Source organism: Protopterus annectens, chromosome 13.part0 (assembly GCF_019279795.1).
Source record: "Protopterus annectens isolate FY-2018-M chromosome 13.part0, PAN1.0, whole genome shotgun sequence".
Taxonomy (NCBI): Eukaryota; Metazoa; Chordata; order Ceratodontiformes; family Protopteridae; genus Protopterus; species Protopterus annectens.
In genome coordinates, this window is record NC_056747.1 from 1045121333 (window position 1) to 1045146970 (window position 25638).

Genomic DNA, 25638 nt, shown 5'->3' on the forward strand with positions numbered 1-25638 from the left:
GGAAAAGACAACCGAGAAGAGCAACACTTCTGCTTTCTCTGGGCTAAATATTGACAGACATTTGAGTTTTAGATCTCATATTCATTAGCAAAATGCATACAAACACAAATCCTGGTATTCTAGCTGATTTACAACCTGTAAGTGATATTTTGTATGCATTTTTTGATTAACCAGCCATTCGTTTATACAGTCTAAGGTCTGGTCCCAGCGAGACCGGATAAGAGGGAGTCTATTGTACATTTCATTATCACAATAATATAGCAGTATTTTATCTGAACTTTTACAGTTAAGTATACTTAACAACTACAAACTATAATTAAGGATTGCTCAAAGTAATCCTTGCAATGTGCAAATATTGCACATATGCTTGGTCCAGTTATGCAGATTAAGTTAACAGCAGGGCATTTGTGCCACTTGTGAACAAATTAGTTTATGTAATACTTTTAAATGATTGTACTTTTTTATACTTGTTACTTGCGGTATTTGAATCCACAACATCTGACTACAGTTTGCACTTGACATCTACAGTTGGTTTGTGCTACAGACTGAGGCAGGCATGCTTGCTTCAACAGTTAGGATATGCATGCTTACTTTGCTACAACTGTATAGAAAAGACCTTTTTAATTTAAAAGCTACCGGTAATACTTTTTTGTGCTGCATAGATACCCTTTGCTTCCCACTCCATCTCTCTAGATGCTTAACATGGGCTTCTCTATTCACAGTTATCTCAGCACTGACTATGGAGTAAACAGAAGAAAATGAGAGAGAAGCATTATGCATACCAGTCTTGCCTATATGTAGCTTTCTATCTACTATAAATTTATTTATTATATTATTTATTTTACATTTATTGACCAGGAAAGTCCGACTGGATGCATGTCCATTTTCAGCGGGGGCCCGGGGAGAAAAGCTCCACAGTTAAATTTTAAGGAAAATGTACGGTTTATTTATTTCATATCTTTATTAGTGTACTTACACAAATGTGGGATGTTAATAGTGCTGAACACATCCATCTACTGGTTGAGTGTATCCCTCTTGTACCTGTTTAGATCATTAAAGTGATGCCTGCACTGGTCTCCAATGCGTAGAATGACATTCACACTGTAGACAGTCTTGGCCAGACTCTTTCAAGCCATAGACTGGGAGCCGGTGTAGTCCCAATGCAAAAGCCTTGGGCTGTGGCTGTTTACAAGGAGTCATGTAAAGATTCTGGACTCCAACACCCCACCTCTGTGCCCTAAATTGTGCACTATCTGATGTTGTCCTCTTCATTTCATTAACCTGTGGGTATTGTGTACGATCCTCTGAACCAATCGGCCTCTTTTTTACAGCTTGAGCTTCCTAACTTGAGCTCCTCTCCATATGCACAATGGCCAGCTCACCCAACATACCTCAGATCTTGTTTGCCACTCTTGGTATCAGCAGCGAGTTCCTGTAGCTGTGAGAGTCTCCTTAGAGTTTTTAAAACCTTAAGGTTTTAAAAAAATGCACTTCCTATGGGTGGAAGATGCCTCTGTCTGATGCCCACAGGGAGTGTGTTTATTGCTTGGGGCCTACTCATCTTTAGGCCTCTTGTGAGGTTTGTCAAGTCTTTCATCCCGGAGCTCTGGCGGATAGGAGGAGCAAGCTTCTGCTGAAAGGCATGCTTCCTCCTTCCTCCACCTCAGGGATACCATTTACTTCAGGGGCTCAACCTCCTTCTATGAGACCCAAGGAGACCAGGAAGCACTCTCCTGGGTGGTCTTCTTGGAGCTTGCCAAGAAGATTCCAAAATTGCCAGAAACTTATCGGTTGGCTCAGTAAGCCCCAAGCAGTAAACACTCCCTGTGGGCATCAGACAGAGGCATTTTCCACCCCCAGAAAGTTCATTTTTTAAAACCTTAAGGTTTCTGCTCAGACGTACTAAAAAGAAAAGAGCAGAAAAGAGAGACTTTTTTAAACTACTTTTCCTCTGCCCCAGTCACCTACCATTGCTCTGGGTCCGAGTGTGTCTACTTTGACGTTGGCTCCTACTGGGTCAACTCCTGGTTTGGTGCTGATATCCAGGTCTTCCTGAAGCCTTTTTTCCAAGGATATCAGCAGACTGATGAGGCATTTCCTCAAGATCCAGATTCAGATGGGTCTTGTGTCTGCTCTATCCACTTCTGGATACATGAAGATTTCACCTTTCCAACCTTTGGCTCCTTCTTTAGTTTCGGAATCTTCGGTGCCTGTTGGTCTCTGGTGCTGGGGAGTCAGAGCTGATAGAGTTGTCCTCTTCACCCCCAACTATTTTCTTGACTTGCTTCACTCCATTGACTTTGGTCCCGAGCATATCTCTGAGCTGTAGCATTGAGGTTGGTTCCAGGGTAGGGTGTCAACTCGGAAGCTTTCAGAGCCTTCACTTCTTATTGGAGCTTTGGCTTTCAACAGCTCAGCTCTGACTTCCCCTTTGGAACAGGAGGTTCAAGCTCTATGTGGGGTGTCCACCTCGGTGGCTGTGGCCCTGGTGGGACAGCTGTCAGTGGTTCAGAGCCCTTCAGCTTTTGAAGTGGTGGAGAGGGTTTTTTCCCATCCAGGGAGACCCTCTACTTGCTACTGTACTGCTCCTCACCTCTACTGGTCCAGTGCCGGAGGCCTCCGTTCTGCCATGGGGACAGCCAGTCCCCCAAAGCCTCCACTCTCACCCCAAGACGGAACCTCAGGCATAGTCTGATACCTCCCCGGAACATCCCACCGAGAATGCCTCTCAGAAGAGGCTGTGGAAAAGGAGACATATGGATTCCCCTGCGGAATCAGTTACCACGGACATAGATTGTGAGGAAGGGTCCCTAAAGTCACCACCTGACGATGTTTCCTTTGGAGACATTTTAGAAATCCTGTGCCAGAGGGGTGATTGGTCAGTCCAAAACCCTTTCCTGGAGGAATCGGTGGTGTGGAAGGCTTTTGGGTCTGGCCCATCTACTACCTGGATGTCCCTTCCGACTGACCTGCTGATCCAGCTAGTGTCTTCCAGGGCTTGGAAGGAACTGGACACAGTAAAGAAAAATCCCAAAATGAGTAGACAAGATTTTCAGCACCCCAGCAGATAAGTTATTTTGGGCCAAGGGTATCCCCGTAGATGCCATCGTTGTTGATGCGTCTAAGAAGGAGCTTGCCCAGGAGAGCTCCTCTGTCCATCCACAAAAAGAGAATTCTGGGCATTGGACAGACTCTACAAAAGAGTTGATGCCTCTTCCACATTCACCTCCAGGTTGTTAAACTAGTTGCCTCAGTTTACGAGGCTACAAAGGGACTTGGGGGCTTTCTAGCTCAACCCAGGGTCAATGTCTGCCGAGGATCAGAAAACCTTTTCCTCCAGACTGACCACCCTTCAGTCACTAGCCATGCATCCTCCATGAGGTTGATTTCCATGCTGCAGAGGGTACCTCAAGGGCTGCCAGTTCAGGTGTTGCCATGAGGCATCATGCCTGGATGAAGCTTTGCGATTTTTGTGGAGCCTTTCAAACAAGCCTTTATTAATGCCTCCTTTGACAGCTCCATCTTCTTTTGGCCAACTGTTTGTGAGACTCTCTCCCAGAGTGAGAGTGACAGAAAGACCTTGTCTGCCATCAGAATACATTTTTCTACCCCACAAAGGACTTTCTTCAGGAACCAGCGTGGGAGTAAGGAAATGTGGTTTTGAAAGTTGCAGGGTCCTTTTCAGGACACTCAAGGAGAATTCCCTCCTGGGACAGTGGGGGGAATAATCAAAATGGAAGACACTGCCCACATGGCTGAGGGGGTCCGCTAAATCAGGGGTCATGGGAAACTTCTCAGGACAAGCCCTTCCAGCAATCCTGAATAATTGCCACAACTATCTTCCTCTGGAGGCAGTTGGGTGGCGATTCTCCTTGCACCCAGAAGCCTGGGAGGCCATCACAAGTGACAAATGGATGCTAAAGATCATAGCTTGAAGATACTTCATTCCCTTTCTGGAAATTCCCAAGAAAAACCTTTACCTCTCCAGTATTCCACCCAATCAGAGGGAGGATGTGGCCCATGAACTAGAAAAGCTTTTACAAAAAAGAGTCAACCAGGAGGTCCCCTCCCGATCAGGCTTTTACTCCAGATTCTTTTTAATACTCAAAAAGACAGGGGACTTGAGACCTATTCTGGATCTGACCACTATGAACAAATCAATAAAGCACACGAAGTTCAGGATGGTCACAATCTATTCCATCCTGCCTCTCTTGAAGCAGGACAAATGGATGTGCTCTGTGGACCTGTAGGACACAGACTATCATATAAAAATGGACAGGTGCTCCAGGCCGGGAGCGAGTTATTGCCAGTTCGGATCACTCCTGTTTGGTCTCACCACAGCCTTGATGGTGTTCACCAAATGCTTGGCAGTGGTGACAATGCATCTCAGACTGCAAGGCTACCAGATTTTTCCATATCTGGATGACAGGCTTCTAACTGCCCCAGCCAGGTATCTACTCATTCAAGCCAGTGTCTACTTATTACAGCTAGCCCCAGCTCTAGAGATAACCATCAACATGCAGAAATCCCAGTTGGATCTGTTTCAGGTCATAGATTTAATTCGGACTTGTCTGAATACAAGGACATTCTGTGCTTATCTGATGATAGGGTAATGAATCTAAGAAGTCATATCAGACAAATTCTAACTGTACTTCAGCCTCCAGCTAGTTTAGTTCTCAGGGCACTGGGTTCAATGGTGGCCACGATAACTCTGCTGTCCATGGCTTGTTTCCATATGAGACTAATGCAATGGGCGTTAGCAGTTCAGTGGTCACTACTCAGGAATCCTCTGTCTTCCCATAAAACTGTTGCAAGTGTGTAAGGAATCTCTGCTTTGGTGGCTTCATTTCGCAGACGTTACTCAAGGATGTCCATTCATCCTTCCATCACCAGACACCATGTTGAACACAGATGCCTCCAAGCTGGGGGGGCATTATCTGGGTTGAACAGTCCAAGTCACGTGGATGTCCCAGGAGACCAAGTTACATATCAGTGTACTGAAGACGAGAGAGGTTCTTCTAGTGTTGCAAGAACTCGGCAGCTTTCTTCCTCTGTGGACTATTGCAATCCAAATGGACAACACGTCATTTGTTTAGTATATCAACAAACTGGGAAGAACCAGGTCCTATCCCCTATGTTGAGAGGCGATGAGGGTTTGGCAATGGATGATGTGTACCAACTGCTTTCTAGTAGCAATGCACATTTTTTAGGAGTCCAACATATTAGCAGCCTGGCTCAGTCAAGTATTACTGACGCCTCGTGAGTGGTCTCTGAATCGGTCAATGGCAGCCATGATCTTCCACAAATGGGGTCTCCCGTGCTGCAATTTGTTTGCATCCCCTTTCCACAACAAATACAGCAGGTGCTTTGCCTTGTTCCCTCCTCAGGGACAGGCACCCAGGGACACCCTTGTCTGTGCTTGGTCCGTCTTCTATATAATTCCCAGGTTCTTGCAGAAAATTTTCAGGTTTTTGAGCAAAGTAATCTGCATTACTCCCTTTTGGTCTCATCTGGTTTGTCCTCCAGTGAGGTTAGAGCCGGTCCCAGATCTGCTCTCTCACCCATCAGGGCATCCTCATCCAGACTTACAGAGCCTGAAGCTAACCGCATGGTTTCTCCAATTCTGATGATGGCAAGATATACCAAGCTTTCTTCCCCCGTTCGGAGAGATTTTGGTCTCCTCACATAGGTTTTCGACACTAAGATTTATAAAAGTGGAAAAAATGTTCTATTTGGGCTAAAGAAAAATGAATAGATTGTTTTACAGCACCATTTGCCATTGTTCTTGACTTTTTTGGCTTCTGTCTTCAGTGATGGAGCTAGTTATCCCACTGTCAAAGCCCAGTTAGCAGCTATATCCATTTTTCATGTTGGCTTGGATTCCTTATCTCTTGCTTCTTCTAAGCTCTGTAAAGCATTCCTTAAGGACATTTTCCTGCTGCAGCCTCCAGTGAAAGATCCTACTCCACCTTGGGATTTAATGATTCTGCAAGCCTTGGTCCACCCACCCTTTGAGCCTGCAGCAACTGTGGATTTGAAATTCCTTTCCTGGAAATCTCTTTTTGCAGTAGCTATTGCGTCTGCAATATGAGTGTCTGAACGTAAAGCCCTTTCTTCAAAATGTCCATGTTTGATCTTTCACAAGGATAGAGTTACCCTGAGTACTAATCCTTCATTTTTACCCAAGGTGGCTAAGGAAGGGAATATTAATCAATCTATTAGTCTTTTTTCCCAGTTGTCAAGTAAAGGTGAATATGCTCTCCATTTGCTTGATGTTAATAGCTTAATTTTTATTTACACAGAACCAAGCCTTTTAGGAAGTCTGATCAGTTGTTCTATCTTTTTCAGTGGCAAAAAGAGGTAAATACATTAACAAAGTCTCACTAGCAAGATGGCTGAAACACTGTATTACATTTATTTACTCTTCCAAAAACATTCCCTTGCCAGGACAAATTAAGGCCCACTCCACAAGGTCCATGGCTACTTCTCAGGCTTTTTGATCTAGAGTTTCTATTGAGGACATTTGCACTGCAGCTGTTTGGTCTAATCCCCAAATGTTTATTACACATTAAAAATTGGATATCCTATGCAGGAGTAGAAGTGCTTTTCTCTCTGCTGCTGTCCATGAGGGCCACCCTGGATCTTAGTAGCTGGGATCTCTGTCCCACAGGTTAATGAAATGAAGAGGGCAACATCAGATAAAGATGAAGATATGTTCTTATTGTAAAATTCCATCTGTGTTGTCCATCTGCATTTCCATTAAACTTCCCACCCCCAATCCCCCTATCCAAGTCTTTGTGAAGCCTGGTTGAATGTTTAAACGACTTTCTATTCCTGATGTTGTTTAGTTTATGGCGTTGTGTATTTTCTCTAGTGTAAATATTTTTATATGCGCTATGCCTTTCTGGCAAACTTGATCTGAGGTGCGTTGGGGGAGCGGGGCATTGTGGGTATAGGGAGGAACTCAAGTCAGGAAGCTCAAGCTGTAAAAAAGCGGCTTATTGGTTCCAAGGATTAGAACCAATACCCCCAGGTTAATGGAAAATGGAGATGGACAACACAGGTGGAACGTTATGGCAAGAACATAACTTCTTTTTTCCCTTTTACCCTCAGACATGTCCAAGCAGAAAGAACAGCAATAGCTAACGCTGATTTCCTGCTAATACCTGTTATCGCATTTACTGGTAGTGCGCAAACCCAAACAACGATGCCAACCTCATTTGCATGACATTAAGTGGAGAGCAACAGTGCCAAACAGAGAGGAAAGCAGTTTTTTTTTAAATGGGAAGGTTAATATGACAGTTGGCAATAGTTTGAGGGTTGTTTGCTGCTGGAAATGTTAGGTGATTTAACTTTGCAGACATTTACTGGGGGTATACATTACATGATGTGACACATTTTTGGTTTGGCTTCATACAGTGATAAAATTGATTTTTACAATGTGGAATTTAAACCTATGCATAAGAGACCAAACATTTTCTTCCACAGTGGTGATTTTCCATCTTTGCTACAGAAGAAGTGATTCTCAACATAGTCCTGAATTATATATAAATACACATGACAGATTGAGTGGTTTTATTTATATATATATATATATACATGTGTGTGTGTGTGTGTGTGTGTGTGACCTCACAAGGTCCTGGTTTATACATTCATGTGTATGAGTCTTATTGAAGTCTTGAAGGCCGTCCAAGTCCAGATAGCACAATTATAATTACAGAAAAATAGTAGCCTGCATAACCTCAGTCATACATATAATTCATATGAGCTTTACTGCAATACATGCGTATTGTTATCTATAATTATGTTTAACCTTTTTTATGTGACATTTAATACAAGGCGAAATGGAACAACAGTAAAAATATTTGGAATTTGCTGTATTAGAACCCAGGACCATCTGTATTGTAGTCCTACACGTACACCTGCTGTCACAGGAATAGGTAAATAACAGTTGGATATTTCCCTATTCATTGCTAACTTCTGTGTTAACTGCTGTGCAACACCTGTGTTTGCATGGTGCCCCACAGAATTGATAGAATGCATCCGTTTTGAAATTGTCTACTGTCTGCTTCCTCTCTGCAAGTGTTGGGGAAGGTTGTTAACCGCCACGCAATGTAGCTAAGCGGTGTTGTGCAATGGAAAGCAAAATAAAAAAAAAATGCAACATTGTATCCTTTTTAGGGTCTGTATCAGTTCACCGCAGTGATATTGCAGCAAACACCTAAACATCAACCCTCGTTCAGCGAATATCATTTGTGATTCGCTGAATTTACCAAGGGCAAGGAAATACTTGCCCTACAGCACAACTTTGCCATTTTCTCCACTGTACTGCAATCTGGGAGTTGGTATATGTAATTAGGGGTGTGTGGTGTTGAAGCCTCCCACTTGGGTGGGTTTGATTTGCTTAGCTGTTGGTCTGTTGTGCTGTAGGGCTGCTGAAAACAATTTTTGCTGAATGAGGGTTGATGTTTAGGTGTTAACTGCAATGCGATTGCAGTGAACTGATATGGACCCCCTTTTTGAAATTAAGAATGTCTGCATCCTGTCTCCAGGTGGTCTGTCTGCTTTGTGTGTGAGCCATTACTCCAAATTTGTATGATGGTAAGCATAGTGCAAACAAAGCAAGAAAAACTAAACTTGTTTTAGCCTTGTGAGTAGTGTTTGTTAGGTTTTATCCTTCAAAGACAAAGGTGGGACTTGAACTCTGATCTACAGATAGTGTATGCTGTGTGGATTAACTTGTTTAGCAGATGTGTTACACACACAAGTGCTTCAAAGGTGTAGTTGATGGGGTCTATATTATAAGAACGAACGCTTAAAATGTCAAACACCTCTGTCACGTTTTAAGCGAACGCTCTTATAAGCGGTAGCTGACAAAGTTGAAACCGATATGCTCGAAATATTTTAGTTGTCCAACACCAATCCCCCACTGCCACACTGAACATGAACTGCAAACACAGTAAATTTTACTTGTAACAAACGCCCTAAATATACGCTACAGTCCTTCCTGTTTGTAATGTAAATGAAGTAACCATACCAACTGCCAACAGTAAATCTCCAAAATTACACTTGTCCAAAACACACTTTCCAGAAACACAAACCAGTTAACATACATACATACACACACTAATTTTTCCCTAATCTTTGCAGGGGGACAAGCCCCCTTGCACCCCCCCCCATGTGGGGGGCTATGCCTCCCACACCTCCTGCTGATTATATATACCAACTCCAAGATCGCACTAAAATTAAGGTAAACATGCATAATTCATAATGTATGCATCTTTATGTCACTGCTACATTTGTGTGTGTTGCCCAGCTATGACATTTCAAACTTAACGTTTTAGATCTCTAGAGATTTCGCTTATAAGAGTGTTCACTTAAAACATGTCGACAAAGTATTGCTCGACATTTTAAGCATCTGTTCTTATAATATAGACCCTTGTTGATGTATTGGTTATCAAAAAAGAACTTTACACAACAGCTGTTTTGTTTATCCGTTTCCCAGGTTTGTGCTAACCCATGCACAGTGCAAATATGGGCATTAAAAAAGAAAAGAAACCTATAAAATAAACAACACTACAAAATATATGTTGATACATATGAAAGATTTTTTCCACATGTCAATTTGAGCTCTCACACCAATGAACCTTCAAAACACAGGAAGGGTGTGTTATCCCTCTTTGCCACAGAAACAGCTTTGCAGCAGAGAATGAAAGTTATTGAGCATGCAAGTAAGGGCAAACATCATCCATGGTATTAACAAGACATATGACATTTGTACACTTCTGAGTTGGTTCTACATGCATTAATTTCAGATGTAGTCCAATGAATGATTACACAACCATTTACGAGTATTGCTTGCAGAGAAATGCATCTCTCTCTCATCTCTGTGTATGTTGCCCATTCTTCTCTTATCTGAGCAGTAATTTCAGACATGTAGTTTATTAGGCATTTTGTATCGTCCTTAAAATGTGTGAGAATGTTAAATGGCAATAATTTACTGTTTTCAACAAATGCAGGGCAAGTTGGATGTTACTGAACAGAAACTGTGAAACGTGCTGTTTACTTGCATTTAAAACCTTGATGCAGTTACTTCTACACTTTGTAAGTGTAACCTGCGTGATGCACCCACTGTAGGTAAGGGAGTCTGAACAGCTGTTGTATTTTCCTTCTCCCTACCAGTAATCATTCACAGTTGCAATCCATTAGCAATAAACACTGAGGTAGTGCCTGCAGTATGGTTACAGCTGCTACACTGAGCCAAGAATTTGGGTTTCACCATTTCTAATGAGTTCATACCTCATTTGCATCTTCATCATGCTCACAGGCCTGAATCTACACTATAAAAAGGGAACTGTGTAGCCAGGGAACCTAGATTTGAGGAGACTTGCTTGTTTATCTGGATAACACAAGAATCTTAATGGCAGCACTCTGATCTGCTCTGAGTTACAGCACAGTGGCAGTAAATACATAGAACCAACTGATATTGACAACATCCTGGCAGATAGGTTCAGTGCTAACTTTACCCCCCTCTCATCCCCTAAAGGGCCCATCTCTATACTGGAAGAATGCAAAGTTCCTGTAATCACGGCTGCACAGGTAAAAAAACCACACTCTCTAAAGCCAAGAACACAGCATCCATGGGATCTGACAACATCCCAGGCTGCGTTCTACATGAACTACATAATGTGCCTCGAGAGAGTGCATTTTGAGGTTTAGACTTATAGCATTACCTTCAGAATTTGCATGCTTGTACCCGTCATGATGGTGGTTTTGTCCTTTGAACTTTGATTAAAAAAGGCACTATAGGGGTGACGAGCCGTAGCCAGTAACCTGAATCCCAGGGGTGACAGGTGCAGACCATCTCTGGCAAAGCATCGTGGTCTGTCGATCATGTCGTCCCAGGCAGACAGATACTGGATCCTCTTTGAATGATACCAGAAGCTTAGCTAATTGTTGAAGTCAATCATTTTGTCCTTATATTGTGGTATTCTGGGCGAAGGCAGGATTCTACTCAGGGCTAGGTTCATACCTGCCTGGTGCACATGATCCGAGAGCTCTTCCTTGTCTCTTTTCATGTAGTCCAGGGAGGTACGTCTCCTGTCATTCACTCCAATATGGACAATGACAGAGACATATTTGTACTTGTTGTGGAGTGACTTGAGTGCATGAGTTATATGGAGGATCCTGGCACCCGACAGGTAGCTGACTGTAATTTGCTCCTTGTTCAGCCTGGTGAGTTTGACATCAGTGTACCTGACTATAGAGTTACCTATGACTAAAGTGTTAGGTACATTGTCTTGCCTTATGGGCTGTTGCTGGGTGGCACACTGGTGTTGTGAGCTATGCGACACTTTGGTTTGCTACAGAGCCACCAACACCAAATGAGTTCTAGTCCACTGTCAGGAATCCAGCTCAGTGGAAAGTGCACAACAGCATGTGATTGATATTGGTGCTGCTGCTTTAGGGAGTACAGGTGTGTCTCAGGAGAAGCTTCCAGGTAGGCTTACCCATGTCAATTGTTAAATATTTCTTATATAGTAAAATACTGACAGCAATACTAACATTTTATGAGGGGAGGGGGACTATTTTTAGTTTGATACAGTTAACAACACATTCTAGTGCATTACTCATGGCCTTGGGGTGGATGTGTCATCCAAGTTTCTGTTATATGTATTGTTAATGGACATGTAAAGGGCCAAATGTTTTTCACTTCCTGTGTTACTGTTAATTGCGATGATGGTGTCCTTACCTTTTGCTTAACTTCCAGCACTGTCCTCTGTAGGAAGTGTGGAGTCATCTTCACATGGTAAGCCAAACATTTTATTTCAGTACTGATAAGCAGGTCACATATATTTATTTTTATCCATGTGTGTGATGTGGGTGCCATGACTGTGTGTTTATTGCTGTACTACCAGTAATAGTGGCACTACTGTTTGTTAGCATATATTGAACTGTAGTAGTATAACTATTAATTTCTTTCCTGTGTTTGTTGCTTATTATCACAGGTTATCCTGACAGTAGAAGTGTAGACTCTTAAAGCCTGATGTCAGAGTATCCACAGATACTGATGATGTTGGTGGGCAAACAGTGGCACAATCAGGGAGTGCAGAGGTTGAATCTTACACTGAGGTTGACAGTTAGCCATTACCTGTAATTCCATCGGACACAGCTAGTAGGCCTACACTAACCCATTACAGAGTACTTTCAGATACTGGGTGAGATACTCGATCAAGGTAGTGTGGTTACTATGGCTTCAGTGCCTGTTGACTCTGGCTGTAGCCAAAATTTGGGCAAAGTGCCATGCAGGAGATTTGTTAGGAGTGCTTGGAGGAGGCCTGCTATCCATTCTCCACCTGATTCAAGTGTGTGTGTGTGTGTGTGTGTGTGTGTGTGTGTGTCTGTCTGTGTGTGTATTTCCATGCCACTTGATGTATGTTTAGGGCCATCATGGAGGCACAGGCACGTTCCAATAGGACCTCCAAAGAAATGCTGTAGGTTGTAGATATGGCACAGGCTGACGTGTGACTGCCTTCACCATATTACTGATTTAATGGATTGGATGAATGACTTGCTGGAACAGGCAATGTCTGTGATGGAATGTCTGCTGGGAGCAGGATGGCATCCACATAGATGTAGGTCAGCCACATCATCTAATGTTAGCTGATGTAGCTGTGCCCAATAACACTCCCTTAGTGGCACTACTTCCACTGCTCTGTCAGTGGCTGAGGTGTCCACACCTAGACGTGACAGGCCATGGGGTCGTGGTCCTGGGCGTACTCATGAAGAGAGCTTATCCAGCAGACGTACGTCATGGTCATATAGCAGCAGTGCATCTGACCATGGACGTGCTAGTGCAACTCTTGGCAGAGCCAGTTCTTGTGGTCACGTACGACGACAGTGAACTGCCACCTCTACCGTGGACTGCTCGTATCTGTGACATAGCAAGACATAGAGCTTGGTTGTGTTCCTGCAGACACTCACACACACACATTTCACCTTGATTGCACACACACACACACACACACACACACACACACACACACACACACACACACACACACACACACACACACACACACACACACCAGTTACATGAAGCACTCATGAGGCTTACAGCTCATTCTGTCTCAGTGGCCATTTGATACTTTATGCAAATGTCTGCCTGTTTTTCTTTCTTACTTACACATACTCACTTACCTTTTGTCTGCCTAGGCTTCCTGCCCCCCCACACACACACACACACACACAAACACCCTGTGCACCTGATGATAACTGTGTCATGTACTTGTTTTCTAACTTTTGAGTTCAGGGATACATAAACTTTGCTTCTGGTACTCAGGATGCATATCTGTATTTGTGATGCTGTTTTGCTAATTGTTCTGCTTTCTTACAGGTTTTTGTAATGTTTACATGCCTTCCACACTCTTACAGCAACAAACATGGACCAGGCCATAAGTAAAAGTGGGACAAAGGCTGAATAATAGGGAGAGTTTTTAAATATTTTGTTCTTACAAAGATAGACAGTTGATAGAATCAAACAGTTTTTGCATAACTATTTTTAAGATTTTTCCTGAATGATATGAAACTTGAAACTGAAATGTGTGTCATTAATTTCTAACTTCTCTTTAATGATTTACCAGTACAAACTATGAAGCCACATTGAGTGAACATCAATACTTTTTAGAGGTATAAATATGTGAATCTTTGATGCCTGAGGCCTGTTACTTGATAGAGGGTACATGTATTCACATAGGTCACTGTTGTCACATGTTGAAGTCATTGCTGCACAAATACAGCATGCAAGGATATATCATTCATTTGTATTATTACACATTTTTTAATATTCCAGGTTCAACACTTAGCTTGTAAATCCAGCAGTTGCCATTTTAGTTCAAGGCTGAGTCTGTCTGATGCTAGGAGTACACAGCCATGGAATGGGTAGGTAAATGTTGTGAACATTGCCTGGCATCAATGTTAGCACATGTATTTTGCATAAGATGAAGGTTTTAACCCCTTAGGTTGTGAGTGAGCTTGCTGTGTGTTGCCTGTTATCCATAGCGAGGGCATATTGAGCAAGCCTATATCTTCCTACACCCACAGCAACTGCTGGTTCCCCATCTGACTCCTCACCTGCATATGGCTGTGGTGACCTTGCCAGTGGTGGTGGGATGTATTCCTCTTGTCGATCCTGCTTAAACTGTTTTCTCAGGGTGATGTTGTGAAGCATGGGACAGATAGTGAAAATTTCAGTACATGTACATGGATTGTACTGCAGGGCACCACCAAATGTATCTAGGCACCGGAACCACAACTTTAGTAGCCAAAACATGCTTTATGATACTTCTGGTTTGAGCCTGTGGCTCATTATAGCATTTTTCAGTTGGCATGTGTCCATTTCTCATGGGCTTTATCAGCCACGGTTCAAGTGCATAACCTGCATCCCCCTGTAAATGATCCTGTGGACTATCACCCCTAGTAAACATCTCAGACATTTGGGAGTTGTGCCAGATATGCAAGTTGTGGTAACTACCTGGGTTGCCAGCGCACACATTCAAGATGATTCCCTTAGCATTACAAGACTTGGCAGTTAATGGAGTGGAAGCCCTTTTTATTTATGTACACCCTTCCCTGCTTCCTAGGTGGTGCCTTGATTGTTATACATGTACACTCTGTCACCTAGTACTTCAGGAGAGTGTGCTACAGGGTAGAACTCCTGTATGTTTGTGGCCCTGGCCTCAGGTGTACTTGGAAAATATATGTAGTCAATAACATGTTGGAGCATGTCATTCAGAAATTGATAGAGGATCCTGGATGCCGATGACTGTGACACCTCTAGCATGTCCCCTGCTGGTCTTTGAAAGGTTTCTGTAGCTAAAATTCTAAGTGCAGCTCACATACTTTTGTCTCCACCAGTATTGGTTCTTCTCGGTTTGCCCTTGGTCTTCGTTGAGGACAACAGAGGTTGTAGAGTTCCTCTAGCATGTCTGTCTCCACCCTGTAGCCATTTACAATTTCTACCTCATGTAGGTTGTGATAAATTAAATGTGGTCTAAAAACTCTTCTCCTTACCTATGGTCTCTTAGCAGCAGCAGCATAGACTTCAACGTGTTGCACATACACATGAATTAAAGCAACAACAGCCCCTTTCTGTGTAGACTCCTTTCCATGGCTGTATTCCATTAAGTTTTTGAATTCACAAGGAAGACCAGCACTGAGTCTAAACAGTTGCTTTATAGCTTGTTGATTAGCTCCTCCATCTTGAATTTGTTGATTAGCATACAGTTTGGCTGCTTATGCTGTGTTTTGTGTACCACGGTCTTTATTGGGATTGCGCAGCTCTATATGGTGTGTATAGCTACTTACTGAATCCCAAACAGTGTGTTATCGTGTGCACATTGTGCTACAACATGCAGATGGTCTTGGTGGCCAGTGTAGGGTTTATTGAATCTGCCCCATGTCTAAAGCGATAAAACAAAGTTTTATTTTTACATAAAAGTCTTCCCCGTGTATCCTTGTGTATGTGAAAACTGTTTTATGTAAAAACTAAAGCTTTGTTTCAAGTCATGTTTTTAGTCAAGATTTAAAAAAGCTTTTGATCACAGAAGTATAAACTAGTAATGCTGTATATTTACTGCATTAATATTAATATGGTGAGAAGAGGCGAGTGCATCACTTTGGGAGACGGTATCATTAAAGTGGATTAGCATAAGTGCATAATTGTGAAACAAGTTATTTAATTGCCAGCCTGTTAAATTAACAGCGACAAAAAAGTGCGTTTTATTTTCACATAAAGGAGTGTTTGCATACAGAAGGATGTATGCGTACACTTTTTATGTAAAAATAACATTGTTTCTTTGTCTTAGACATGATCTTTATCAATCACCTCTGCTATGTCTGCAGCTTTATTTAAAGTAAAAAACCTGACTGTCTTAATCCTTACAAAGACCAGGAATAGCATTTGAAGCTGCTTTTGCCCCATGAACATGCGCAGTCACTTTTTATTCTTGTGCACAAGCTTGCTTTTATGGAGATCCTACACTTAACATATATCTCAGCAGAGAGATGAAAAGCCAACAAGCAAAGGAGTGTAGTAGTGCTGAAATTGAATTCATCCTCACGTCTTGGTGAGTACCTTCGCGAGGTGGACCCTGTTTTTCACAAAATCTCACCAAGGCGACACTGATATATAGACTATATTTATATAGCATATATCATGAACAGAAGTAAATCAACAATAAAAAAGATAGCTGGGTGCACAAGACCCAGTATAAAAAAGTGTCCAATCCTGGTAGGCGCACTGGTGCTAGGAATGGAAAAAATGACAGTGTGTAAAATCCTCAAAATACGGAAACAATCCTACAATGGGGGGTCAGGCCAGGCTCAGAGGGAGGATGGCCCCCCCCTGTTGAAGGAAGTATTAGTCCACAAAAATGACAAAAATTGATTGGCCAAAGAAGAGCCATAAAGATGACAGAGTGGACCATTGAGGATACGAAATAAATTATGTATTGTTACTATTATGTAAAATGCCCAGAATTTCCAGACATAAGATATACAAAATGATTGCGAGAGAAATTAGAGGAAAGAAAAATACTTCCACAGGAAAAACTGTCACAAGCTTCAAATAAAAATTTGCTTTCATTAATACAACAGATTTTTGAAAAACAGTATATAGATCAAGAAACTTTCATCTGAGGAAGTGAGAAAATATAAACAACAAAACCTAGAGATATTTGAAAAATATAAAAAAGAAATATGGACATGGGAAAGAGAGAGATTTGATATGGTGTAATATTTATGCAAAGGAGAAAGCTAAGTTAACTAATATACAGACGCAAGTTTCAAAGATATTCAAAGGAAAATACAGGCAAAGGCATCCAGATATGGAAATTTCACAATATAAAGACTGAAAATCACAAAGATTTAATATAGAAAAGATGATTAGTAAAGTAATAGAAAAGATGATTAGTAAAGTTAAAGAATTAGAAGTTGAAGTTATGGAGTGCCTGCGAAGTGAAGGATTTGATGTAGAAGGTCTAAAGCAGACTACATCACAGCATGATGGAGTGAGTCCCCAGAATAAGGAAAAGCAGGAAGATCAGGAGACATGAAAGAAGAAGAAATATGGACAGGGGAAAGGAAAAGAGATTTAATATGGTGTAATATTTACACAAAGGAGAAAGCAAAACTAACTAATACAAAAAGAGCAGTACCAAAGATATTTGAAGAAAAAAATAAGCAAAGGAATTTGGATATGGAAAACTTTACAGTATAAAAAATAAGAAAACTAAGAGGAAAAGTAGAAAAAGAGATGAGTAATGGAGAAGTCAAAGAAATAGAAATTGAGGTAATGGAGCAGCTGCAAAGAGAAGGATTCAGTGTAGAAAATCAAATGCAGATAGCACCACAACAGGATAGAGCAATGGATATCCAAATTAAGGGGAAACCAGTGGACCAGGAAGCAACAGTTCAGGTGCCATATCAAGATATTTTGGAGCCTTCTACAGGAAACCAGTATAAAAGTTCACTTGAAGCTAGACAGGAAGGAAAGGAACAGGAAACTGTGGAAACTCTGCAGTCAATGTTGAGGAGTGATAGGCCAGTGAGTTCCCATATGACAGAACAACAGACGACACTGGATGAAATTGAAGAGAATATGCCACAAGTAGATGTTCTAGAACTTTCTATAGAATGGAAAAGGAAATGGAAAACAAGGGATGTGCCCTCAGTATGGAAGAAAAGGAGTTAAGAGAAGAGTTGCTTGATTTAATAGACAAAGACAGATGTATCAAGATTGATGAGAGAAATAGACTGCAGAATATTAATAAAACCCCAAAAGTCAGAAGCTTGATAAAACAAATCAACACAGTAATTAGGAGTGTCCATAGAGATCTATGCGATATAACAGAAGTCAACAGAATATATTACTGTGCTGCTAAATTAATGACTAATAAATTCTATCACAGGAACATAGGGTAGCGAGGGAAAAGGGGAGGGCGAAAGCGAATACCATCATGGAAATATCGAATAGAGAAAACTATAAAGCAGCTAAGACAAGAAGTCTCATTTTTAGAAGATTATAGAAGAGGGGACAGATCAATAAAAATATTAAGAAAGATAGATGTGATAAAAGCAATGTGCAGTATTAGAACAGACCAAGATCTATTATGCACTATTGGGGATAACAAACTAAAAAATTCAAAACAGGCAGAAAGACTCAGAAGATACGAAGATAAATATAAGGGAAAAGCACAAAATAAGCAATTTACTGATGACCCAAAAACGTTTTATAGAGAATTGGGAAATAAGATAAAAGGAATTGATAGACCGCTGAAAAAAAGAGGAAGTAGATACATTTTGGGGAAATATCTATGAAGATCCTGTGAAACATAAATAAAGATGCTAAATGGATAGAAGAAGTAAGAACGAATAAGAAGTTTAAATGTACAGGGTATGAAATGGGATGAAATAACAGCTAGAGAGATTGAAACAAAGTTGAGAAAAGCCTCTAATTGGAAAACCCCAGGCCCAGATGCAGTACCTAACTTTTGACGTAAAGTATTAACTTCTTTACACTGGGATCTAGCCATGAGTAAGAACTATTTATATGCACACCCCGAACAGACACCACACTGGTTAACAACAAGAAAAACAATGCTCTTACTTGAGAGTGAATCATCAAGCTACCCTAAAAATTATAGACCAATAACTTGTCTTCCGACAACGTATAAACTATACACAGGGACTGACACTGACAGAGTTTATAGTCATTTAGAAGAAATTATGGCAGTAGAACAAAAGGGCAATAAAAGAAAGGCGTATGGAATAAAGGATCATTTGTTGTTAAATAAAGTTAGAGTGGGGAACTGTAAGAAAGGGAAGACTCTAAGTATGGCATGGATTGACTATAAAAAAGCATTTGATGGTATCCCCCATTCATGGATAAAAGAGTGCTTAAAAATGTATAAGGTACATCCTACACTGATTGATTACATTACAGTAACCATGAAACAGTGGCGGGCTACTTTGCAATTAAACAATGATAAAGGACAGTTATTATCCCAGGGATAAAAATCCAAAGGGGGATATTCCAGGGTGACTCCCTGTCACCGTTGCTATTTTGCCTTGCCATTAATCCATTAAGCGGTTTACTTAACAGTTTAGGTCATGACTACAATTTGGCTTCTAGAAAACAACAAAGTCTAGTGACTTCTCATCTTCTCTTTGTTGATGATTTAAAACTGTATAGCTCATTAAATGAGGAACTGAAAGCACAGCTGCAGGTTGTCAAAACTTTTTCAGATGATATTGGAATGTCATTCGGTCTTGATAAATGTGTAAAAGCAACCTTTAAGAAAGGAAAACTTCATCACCAGGAAAATATCAGTTTGGGACAAGAATGTGATATAAAATAGCTTGAACAAGAGGGAGTGTATAAATACTTGGGAATCGATGAAGGATCAGCAATAAAACATGAACAAATGCGAATAAAGCTTAGTAAGGAATACTTTAGAAGACTTAAATTAATCCTGAAAGCAGCATTGACACCTAGGAACAAGATCCAGACTATAAGTCGATTTGCTCTTCTTGGCCTAACTTGTTGTTTTGGAGTGATTGAATGGCCCCAAAAAGTGTTGGATAGATTGGATATTAAAACAAGAAGGATGCTTCATGCTCATCAAATGATTTATAAAAATCAGTGTATACCAAGATTATATATTCCCCATTCTGAAGGAGGTATGGGCCTCCTTGAAATTGATTGCATGTATAGATCTGCAGTCGTGGGACTCCACACGTATCTACTGACCTCACAAGATCCAAATGTGGTGAAAGTTTTGAAACATGAGGAGACTAAATCTTAGATGACATCTCTGCTTAATTTAGCAGAAGCATATCGACGTCAAGCAGGAATGGAAATCAAACCAGAAGTGGATAAAAAACAGGCAGCAACTGAATGTGCTAAAAAACAAAAGAAAGAATATAAGGTGAAGGACCAGGTGATAAGGCAAGAAATGTGGAAAAAACATAAATATAATTGCAAGTATAGAAAACTTCTGGAAGAGCCTCATGTTGATCAAGAATGAATGCAGGAATGGTTAATGAGAGGTGAATTTACGTCAAGAAATGAAAGGTTAATATTGGCAGCCCAAGACAGTGGGCTACATGCACACTGGTTTACCAAGTCCTTTGAACATGTGGGAGAGACAGACATATGTAGGTTTTGTGGAGCCAAATTGGAAACCGTCACACACCTTATTGCTGGTTGCAACTCTCTAATGGCAGAAGGACTGTATACGGGAAGGCATAATAACGTGGCAAAAATTGTTATACTGGAGATTGTGCAAACATTATGGTATCGAAGTGGCTGAAAAACACTGGAAACATGAGCCACAGAGAATCATAGAAAATGATGGAAGTTTACATCACATGGGATCACCCAATACCAACAGTCCAAAAGATAGATGCTAGAAAACCGGATATAGTGGTCCAAGAAAAGAAGACAAAAGTAGCATTGATCATTGAAATCGTCACACCCAGTGACTACAGTGTCTTGTGTACAGAGACACAAAGTCATAAAATACCTCGATCTGCAGGCAGAAACAAGAGCCATGTGGAAGAAAGATACCCAGACAGTTCCAATAGTAGTAGGAGCAACTGGTCTTATAAAAAAAAATTTACAGTCGTATTTAGATATGTTACCAATTCATATAACACCGTACGAATTGCAGGAGGAGTCATTACTGGACACATTGTGGGTGCTGCGAAGAGCACTTTTGGCTAACATCAGAGTGAAACAATACTAATTTCATGAAATTTAATCGTACTTTGACTTAGGAATGGGGTCCATTCCCGTCATGGTATTAGGAACCCAAAAGCCCTGGAGAAATTAAAAAACGACAGCAAGTGTGAATCATACTGTTCTATACCTAATTCCTTCCGTGCTACTTTGTAGAAGCTAATGCGTTTTGCACTCATCACTGAACATTGCTACTTTTCTTTATTTCATCATGATAGCAAAGTGCCTTAGTGGTAAGACTACCACCCTACATCTGCAAAGGTTTGGTATTCATTCTTGACCTTTGATCACTGTATGAAATTTTGTATATTTGTGTAGGTTTTATCCTATTACTTCAGGTTAATCCTACCTGTATTGAATATGCTGGTTAATTTGTTGTACACTGAATTGTTGTATTGCAATTACTCTTGCCCTTGTGGACTAGGTCATTACTAAAAAGTGTCCTGGAAGGTTCATTGCACTTACTTAGTTAACAAATAAATAATTAAAATACATGAATTAAATTAGATTAAATGAAACAAAAGCCTGTTCCAGATGCCCATGACCAATATTGTAAAATAGAGATTTCCTCACCTTTCTTCTCATTTACCCTCTAGCTTCACTTATTATCTTTGTGTTTTTTGTTTTTATCTTCCCCCTTGAGGGACTTGTATTTTTTGCTTCTTTCATTTGTATACTTAAGTTTGCTATCATATGTTTTCTGATGCAGCATTGTTCCATTGCCTTTTCTCGCAGTGCGTCCATCCCCTACATATGGTGGGTGGATCTTCATAAGTGTGCAGAGTTTGTTTTACTTGTATCGACTTTTGAGTAGTTTGTAGCTGTAATAGTAATATCATTTTGATATTCTGCAGAGGATAAGGTTGAATCATTTGTTATGCAGATTGGACATTAATCAAGACAAAATAAAACATGTATTCATATTCTAAGTAGTGGGTTATTCGGTGATCAAGTTTAGAAAGAATGTTACCATGAGAAGGAAATTTGTTGTGAACATCTTCAGCTTGAAGGATAATTAATAATGAAGGCTATTAGTGAATTGACTAGCTTTACGGACACTGACTAGAAAAGTAAGAATGTCAGTTTCATGACCTGTCATACTTCTGTTTTAATTTGCAGTGGCCCTTTTATCGGTTCCTGTTTTTCCAGGAACCTGCGTCTGCCTTTGCTTCTCTCCTGAATGGCCTTACTAACTTTGTGATGATGAACAGATACAAAGCAGCTGTGCCCAGTGACTCTCCCATGTATGAAACGTGTACCTCATTTGCCATAGTAAGTTTTGTTTGCATCTTCAAAATGTGTTGTAAACCCTTAAATGTTTTAGATTACTGTATTTTAAAGCATTTGAATTACATACGTATATTCTTTTATTGGTCTGACTTGCCTCTTATTTCATAGAGACTGCAGGTTTGTCATAGTATAAATTGATGTTTTATTTATATGTTTTCTTTTAAGGCTGTTTTGTGTATCTGTGTTCAAACTATGTTTAGTCGATTGCAGAATGCGCAGTTCATGACATCTGGAAAAAAAAAACAAACATCAAGATGTTCAGCGTTAGATAACTGTTGCAGTAGCTCACACAATTTGGGTCCCATCCCTCACTAACTGGCCAGATTTTCAAAGCTTAAGAGAACCCTTCATGGTCTTTGTCAGGAGCAGAGTTCTGTAAAGAACGACAGAGCTCCAAAATCTTCAAATTTCTTGCTGCCAAAATGCACTTTTTCAATGGGCTTCATGAAAGTGTCAATTCATTTAGAAATACTTCGGGAGACCTTCCACATAATTTTTCCAAGGAATTTCCCAGAAAGAAAAAAAAAACAAAAAAAAAACAACTTCCCCCGTTTCTATTTCAGTGGCATGGAAGATTTGCTGGAATTTGCTAGGGAGTAAATTTCTGGTGGCGTTCGAAAGACATGCGTAAGTGGATGTGCCTTCGTTGAAGGTTGGACGTCGGGCTGGCACCTTGGCGTTCGTGAAAAATCTACTGCCAATCAGTAGCAGACCGGAGTTGCGCTGTGGCGACCCCTAACCGGGAAAAGCCGCAAGACAAATGACTAACTCTTCAGGAAAGAAAAGCATTAGCATTCTACCACCTTAGTGGCTTTTTGGATTATCTGCCAAGTTAACCCAGTACTGGCCAGCTTTCCAAAGCTCAGACTACCCTCCTTCTTTCTTACTGTAACAGTGGATTGACTTAGAGTATCCTGAGAGGAAAACCTTTAGCTCTGACAAGAAATGAGTGTTCAGTCTTTTTCTGCCATCCAAAGAAAAAAGTCATGTGACTTGTCACAGGATCCATTGCTGAATTTTTCAGTTTACTGCTTAGATAAGCCTCAGTTAGAGACCCCTTCCTCACATTTTATTATTAGATTTATTATTCTCTATTTTTATGTTTACTTAAAAATATATTTATTTTAATATTTTATTTCTGTCAGTGTTTACTGCAATTCATGTGAGAATTTTTGTTTGTAGCAGTGTTTATTAGGCTTCTGTCATTGACAAATAGAAAGTTTCCTCAGAAACAGTAAAAACATATGTTAGTCAGTCGAGGTCTGTCTTTACTGTTGTTATGCTGTTTTATTTTCTTTCAACAGTAGAATATTGTAGAACTTGAATTTCTGTAGCATTTGTACATTACTTATTATGTGCGTGACTGCTTTGTATGTTTTTAACATCAGATCATGACTTAACATGAATGAAGGTATTTCAGTGTACTGTGGAGATTTTACTTTTTCTGACAAGAAAATGTAGTTTAGATTGCCATTAAATTTTATTGTATAGCAGTTTAACATGGTTAAATGTGTGGAGCTAATTTTTGGTTTGGCACATTGGTTGCTTTGGCGTTTGGACTTTGTGTACTGGGAATTCTTTAACTTCTGTCAGTGGTAAAATCATTCTGAATACATTTCAAATTGTTTTTGTGATAATAGCATAATTTAGCAGAGTTTAGTTGTATGGGGGACATACATACTACTAGAATCTTTAAATGTTTATTGTGATAGATTAACCAGCGCTGTCAGATTATTATTCTGGCTGGTATTCTCTCCTCACCAAACCCCATTCTACATGAAAAAAATAAAAATAATAAAAATATGCCTCAGCCTATGCTTAGTGGTTCGGTTAGTGCCACCCTTGGCCAGCAGACCACTTGCCTTATGCTCCTTCTCCCTGTAGGGTAGTTTTCCTGGCCACTTTGTATTGGGGTAAGACACATTCTTGTGTCTTTTCCTGTACCCGGTGTAGTTATGGGAGAACCAAACCCTTTAGATGCAGGAGTAGTTTGGGTTAAGAGAGCCCTTGCCAGACATACTACTATGTCCCAGATATTTTATCTGCTAATGAAGTTCTCAAGAAAAAGAAGCAGAAACTTCATCATGCAGCGAATAGCAAGCTGGTTGGAATCCTGATGCAGTTTCTTTGGTTAAGAGTGTTTTGTAGACCACTAATTCTGGAAGTTGTGTTCCCATACATGGCTGTAGTGCTAAACCTTTCTGTTGTTGAGAGAATGATGAGGAATCTGATGAAGGCAATGGTAATTTCCTAGATGACACTAAATGCAGTCACTCTAATTCTTCGGAAGGCAAACCTGAGTTTGTCTAAACAAGTGTTCTCTTTTCCTCAAATGGTAGCTAGATTTAGTGATGATATAGCTTGGAGGCATTTGGGACCTATCCCCAGAGCTGGGCAAGGGTACATGACCTTAAAAAGGACGAGCTGTCCAATTCTGTGGCTATCCCCCCCCCCTTACTAGCGTTGGAAAATGTTTATAAAGCTGCCTGTCTGACACAAGTATCTGTTCTAGCATTCTTTAAAATGACTCAGAGAAAATATAGGGTCTGGTCTCCTATCTCTTTTGACTGCTCTCCCAGCTGTGGTCTCCCCAGCCACCTGCTCAAGTAAGTCCTTGGCTTCATCTATTTCACTGCCCCCTGATAAAAGTGGAAAATGGTCAGACCTTCAGGGAAATGGATGCCTCCTTTTAGTAATGTAGCTTTTCGAATGTTAAATTATCAAGGCTATAAATGGAAATTAATTTTGCAGTGTGATTACAGTTTGAATTATTTTGCTGCATCCTTACCAGTGGAGCAAAAGTCTTATATGTATGAAATTGTTGCTAATTTGACTACAGTTAAAGTCTTGAGAAATGCTGCTTCTGTTATTTTAAGATGGTATGCTTGGTTATGTTAGAACATCTCTGATGATTTAAAAGCCGATATTGTGAATAGACTTTTAAATTCTGAGCTGGTGTTTGGGCCCTCTGTTGCACAGATTCTCAGTCAGTGGGATGACAGACAAATTAATGTTTGGGATATCTAGGATGTGTCATATACCCAAGTTCTTTCCAAACAAGGCATTTTTCCTTCCAAGAGGTAGAACAAACAAAAATCCCTGCCAAACAAAAGTCAGGGATCCAAAAAGAAATGGCAGAAGGACAATTCTTCAAAAACTAACTAGGGATTCCTTTCCAGAAAAGGATAAACTCCCTATAAAATGAATGAATGACTGTCAAGTCGCACAGCACACCTACTCATCCTCCTGCCCTTTCTTTGTCTTCCTCATTCAACCAGGTGCGCTGTCAACCCTGGAGCATGGCACAAATAGTCTCAGACAAATGGATTCTAAGAATAATTGAGAGAGCATACAATTGGCAGTGGATAGAAAATCCTCCACCTTTCAGGTAAATTCCTCCACACTAACCCGACCAAACAGAGCTGTTTCCTCCAATGCCTCATTGCATGGCGGAAGCAGGATCATAGAACCAGTGCCTGCGACACACAAAGGCAAAGGATTTTACAGCAGAATCTTTTTAGGTGTCAAAAGGGAAAATTTTAACCCCC

At 40.6% G+C, this 25638-nt stretch overlaps 1 protein-coding gene across 1 annotated transcript in view; it reads left to right on the forward strand.

Moving 5' to 3' along the window:
- Nucleotides 1-25638, forward strand: part of PGAP3 (post-GPI attachment to proteins phospholipase 3) — a 571410-nt gene that overhangs the window by 251629 nt on the left and 294143 nt on the right. The window contains exon 3 of the mRNA XM_044055039.1: nucleotides 21920-22072. Within this exon, the coding sequence (XP_043910974.1) occupies nucleotides 21920-22072 (153 nt within the window). The remainder of the gene's footprint in view (nucleotides 1-21919; nucleotides 22073-25638) is intronic.